At 44.3% G+C, this 5181-nt stretch overlaps 2 protein-coding genes across 2 annotated transcripts in view; both read left to right on the top strand.

Moving 5' to 3' along the window:
* Positions 1-478: 478 nt before the first annotated feature.
* Positions 479-2041, top strand: TEOVI_000194700 (uncharacterized protein; the record flags this gene model as incomplete). Its single annotated transcript, XM_067225100.1, has 1 exon — positions 479-2041. One exon carries the CDS (start codon positions 479-481, stop codon positions 2039-2041), a length of 1563 nt encoding a protein of 520 aa, XP_067081201.1.
* Positions 2042-3601: 1560 nt separating this feature from the next.
* The window catches only part of TEOVI_000194600 (NLI interacting factor-like phosphatase, putative), a gene marked incomplete at both ends in the record, with an annotated part of 1767 nt that continues 187 nt past the window's right edge, over positions 3602-5181 (top strand). Inside the window, one exon of the mRNA XM_067225099.1 lies at positions 3602-5181. Coding sequence (XP_067081200.1) covers positions 3602-5181 — 1580 coding nt within the window.

Below are 5181 nucleotides of genomic sequence, written 5' to 3'. Positions count from 1 at the left end.
TTTTTTTTGTTTAGCGACTCATACATTACTGTTCCCGCCTCTTATGTTTATGTGTTGCATTTTCTTCTTCCGCCACTGTGTTTCGCAGCAACAGTGACGCAGAGTGCCTGTCACTACATAGGGCGCATACAAAAATATTATATATATGCACGTATATATATATATATTCTTCCATATGACCGTTTTTTCTGTTTTCGCACATTTACACTTGTTGTATTTTTCTCTCTTCTTATTATCTTCCTTTTGCGTTTGAATTTTCATTCCCTTGAACATTAACCTCTTCCTGCCTTAGGTGTTTGGTGGCCCGTGTAGCGGCGTAGTAGAAGGGGAAAGAAGTAGGAAGGTGAAAAAAGTAAAAAAGAAAATAAAAAAAAAAGAAAGGGGCGACACCATCAATTATACAAGGAAGAATAAAAGGGAGGAGGAGGAGGAGGAGGGGGGAGGGAAAGTAAGAAATAGCAGGAGTAAATACGCAAAAATGCAATGCAATATGAAAACTTGGATAATTTTAGTTACCTTATCATTTTTTTCTCTTGTCGTCACCCGCGCGGTTGTTGCGGACTGCATACCAGAGAAAAGAAGCACTTTGACATCTCAATGTCCCAGTCTTCCCCTGGTGCATCATTTCCATTACCGATTGGCGCGTCGCATGTTGCCTTCTTCCCTTTTTTGCAGTGCCCTCTGCCAAAAGCCGTGGTCGTCATTTGATGAACAGTCACTTCGTTTGGAGATGGAGCAATGGATTCGCGCCAACCGCACGGTGGGTATGTTTCCTGAGGCACACAACTTCGTAATGGATGAGGTTTTAAGATTAACCAACAACTTGGAAGGTATTGCAAATGACACGGAAGATGTGAGGACTGTGTATGCCAAGAGGGTGAAGGAAACGTATCAGAATATGCCGTGGCTAATGGTTAAACCGGGGATTATTGCACAGGCCACTGAATACTACGCATGGAATGTGAGGGGGCGACATATTGTGCGCGCCATTAATCTTGAGGAACAGGACAGTGAGCCGGAACAAATTGCCCATTATGTGCAGGCAGTGAGGGAGTGGTGGCTGGAAGCACAAGCGGCTGTCGCTCGTGACCGTCATGTCGGACCTCCGTATATTCCATGGGTGGATTTGGAGAGACTCATTGGACCACACATAGAACCACCGGTATTGTTTTCCTCTTCAAACTCGACGGGGACGCATAATCAGTCCGGTAAATCTAACATTGGGCTGCCCAGAGAATTCTTCAGACGCCGCTCATATCCGTACTTACCTCCCCCTCTGGTGACACCTCCTGCATTGGTATATTACTACTCGGATAACTGTAAACGTTGTAGGGATTATAATATCATGTTCGATCTTCTTCCTTTCCTGTACCGCCGTTTATGCGAGCATGGTCACATGTGTGTTGTGAGCTGTAGTCCGGTGCTGATGCTTTTCCGTGCAAAGGCGCCGCGATCTCAATTACTTGTTCCACGCATTCGATTTTATGGTGTGCCATGCCGACTGGAGGTGATCCACATTGCTCCCACTGTCAAGGTCTTTGCTTCTGAACTCCCGGGGAGACGCTTTTGTGATCCACTTGAGAGTGTCGAAATTACAATTGGATCCCAAAAGGATATCGAGTCGATGTTAGTTTCTTTGTTTATACAACTCATAAGACTCGACGTAATTAATATGCGTGTCGTGACTAAGGATGCGTTGGATGACATGAAGAGGGAGGAAGAGGAGGAAGAGAGGAATGATAAGCAGCGGGAACGGTTAACGAAGGGTGGGAACCTTTCTAACGGAACAAAAGAAAAAGGGAATAATACGAACAGTAAAAGGCAGCGAAAGGCCTCTTTCATGACGTTACGTGATGGTATTCGAGAATTGTTGCGATCACATGTTAATGAGACGTGGGGCGGTGGCGCAGATATACTTCGGGCGGCTGATGAGGTGACATGGATGCAGGTGTATCCGATGTGGTTTAATATATCGGTTATGGGGCTTGTTGGGTTGTGGGCGGTGTTGTTGCTGTGGCGGTCATACGTTGAACCAAGTTAAGTGTCCACATATGTTGTCTTTCCTTCTTTACTTGCTTTATTACCACTATTACTATTATTATTGTTGTCATTATTTTCTCGCGTGCGCACGCATATTCACATCTACGTGTAATTTTCATTCTCGTTACCCTTATCATATTATTGTTATCATGCCCCCCCTTTTTGTTGTTGTTGGCCTCTTCTGTTCTCATATGTCTGTGCTTGTGTAAATTTATGATTTTTTTTCTTTTATGTGGAGGAGGCGGCGATGCCTAATGTATTTCCCTTCTCATTTTCTCACTGCGCGTCATAGTGTTATTATTGTCATTGTTATAACTTGAGAAGGGAAAAGGAGGGGGGCGTGGGGAGATGCAGCTAACATTAGTGATGACAATTATGATAATAATAATAATAATAACAGATGGGGAGTAATGAGAAAATGAAAAAAAAAAAGTATTTAACATGAGCATATGTCACTCAAGTTACTAACCGCCTTTCATAATAATGATGAAACTGTAGCATTATGGTGTTAATTTTTGTGCTGTATAATATTTTGTCTCCCTCTCTCTCTCTCTATATATATGTGTGTGTGTGTGTGTGTGTGTGTGCTCCTTTCCTCTTTTATTCCACTTTTCACTGTTTAATTTTGTGTTTCTTCCTTCCCACCTGCTACCACCGAAAATTTTGTGCAATTTCACTCTGTTTTTTTTTCCTCCTCTTAATTCCTCCCACTACAGGGAGAAAAGAGGGAGGAAAAGAAAAAAAAAAGGAACACAGGAAAAGGAGAGAGGAGGGTGGGGGGGGAAGGAAGCGGGAGAAAGTGAAAAATAAATAAACCTTTTTGGTCAGTTTTCTTTTACACACTTTACTACTACTAAAATTTTCTTTGAAGGATGAAGTTTGTTTGTTTGTTTATACAATTGTTTCTTTTTTTTTTTTCGTGGAAGAAAAATTCTCCCCACTTTTATTTATTTATTTTCTTTCTTTGCTTTCTATTCCTTTCTTTCGATTTAAAAAAAAAAAAGATTAGCTTCAAAGTGTGATTGGCTAGTGGAACGGTTAATTTATATATTTTCCAATCACTTTCAAGCAGACGCATACAATCACACTATCGTTCTTTTTTTTTTTTCTTCCGCACCAGTGACACAAAACCCCCACCCGAAAACAAACACAAAAAGCACTCCCTACAGAAAGCAGGAAAAGTACTGCACATACAAATAAACACCGACACATATATTTATTTATATTTATATATTTGTGTACAAGCATAAAAAGGGAAAGAGGTGTTGTGACGATACCGCAAAACAAAGGGAGGAACAGGAACAATAAACAACTGTCATTCCATCCTCCAATTCCTCCCTCTGTTTTGTCTTGAAGTTTGTTTGATTACGTGTGCGTGTTCACAGGAGATCCCGTAACGAGGGGGCGGGGGACACGAACCGATAAAGTATATAAACATATAAATAAATATAAAGATTTGTTTTAACATCAACAACATCAACAACAACAAAATAAAAAAAAAGAAAAGAAAGGTTCCGGGTTGTTTATTGAATCTCACAACGTTGCACCGTTTTGTCTATCAATGGAGCATTTTGCCCCATGTGCCATACGCACGAAGCGTTTTGAAGTTGACCAGTACGTCCGCGTGCAACTGTCGAACGGGCGCTCGGAAATTGGCGTCGTTGTTTCACTTGATGAAGTAAATGATACCGCAGTGATAGCCACCCGTCATGGATATGATGTAACTGTACGTCTTGACAGCGTGCATCGGGCCTTCCTTCTGGTGCTTGACTTGAATGGTGTGCTTGTGGCACGCGGTCGGGGAAGTTTTGCTGATCGCCCCGGTGTGGAGGAATTTGTGCGGTTTGTCATGAACAATTTTGTTGTGGCCGTGTGGACAAGCGGGTTGGAGCGCACCTCCATTCCTATTATTGACAAGGTGCTCAACGGGTATCAGGACCGTTTGCTTTTTCAACTGTATCGTGATTCATGCGGCGCGCGGCCAACTCCTGATAAACCTTATCATACGGTGAAGAATTTGCAAAGGATATTTGACTCGTACCCAAAGAGTTTTAACGCTGTAAACACCATCATTGTGGATGACTCACCCGATAAATGCTCTCATCCCGATATTGCACTTTGTCCGGAGTCTTTCAATGATCCGGAGCGGCAAGCGAATGACAGGGGCCTTGAGATGGCAATGGAAGTACTGAAGGAAGTGCTTCGCACAGACTCCCATGAACCTTTGATTCGCGCCGCTCAGGAGCGGTTGCTCGCGATTGCTAAAAGAAAGGAAGAGGCTAAGGAAAAACAACTAAACGAAGGAGCGAAACTGTCAGATGTTACCGACCACATGAAGGGTGCTGCCTACAATAATACCAACGCCAACACCAATGGTAACGGTAGCGGTAACGGTAATGACGACGACGACAACAACAACAACAACAGAAACAGGAACGATGACAGGAGCAATAGTAGGAAAAGGAATGAGGGAAACAATGCGAAGAAGGACCGCAGTGAACATAGGTCAAGTGATAGAAGAGAGGAACCGGATACGGACGCTGCAGCGATGAAACCATCGGAGACATTTTTTTGGGAAACTCGACTATGCTGCGAGAATATTAGTGTAGGCTGCACCAGGGATGCATGCCGCTTTAGTCACGACCCCGATGATGGCAAGCGTCCCTGCTCACGCAAGGACAAATGCCGGCGAGGGCATGCCAACCGTTGGAGCACCCCCGTAATGGGACAAAAACAAAAGGAAAAATACCAGAAGGTTGCTGTTGTCAGATCCTCAAAGTCGCCACAACAAGCAACAAAAGCTGCGGGGTGCACGGCAGTTCGTGGCGGCGGCGGCATGTTGGATGTATTGGGACTACCGGAGGATGTGCCACTCTTCTCGACGCATCCGGACCTTCAGAAGGGACCCGACTCCCGTCACCCCGCTGTGGAACCTCAACTAACGGCATCTGAGGAATTACGGCAGCTTATCGGCCTTCAAAGCCAGCAATGGAAGCGCCCCGCCTCGGGGACAGTAGCGCAGAAACCTTCGGGAGCACTGCACTTTAAATCTGACGGCGGTAACGGCGTCTCACTGCTTCGGCAACTACAGGCAACAGTAGAGGCCGTTAGTGGCGGTAGTGAGAAGGTGAACCGACGTAA

Source organism: Trypanosoma equiperdum, assembly GCF_001457755.1.
Source record: "Trypanosoma equiperdum strain OVI genome assembly, contig: ctg_455, whole genome shotgun sequence".
NCBI lineage: Eukaryota > Euglenozoa > Kinetoplastea > Trypanosomatida > Trypanosomatidae > Trypanosoma > Trypanosoma equiperdum.
The sequence above is the reverse complement of the archived record's forward strand: the minus strand, read 5'-3'. Positions and strand labels throughout refer to the sequence as shown.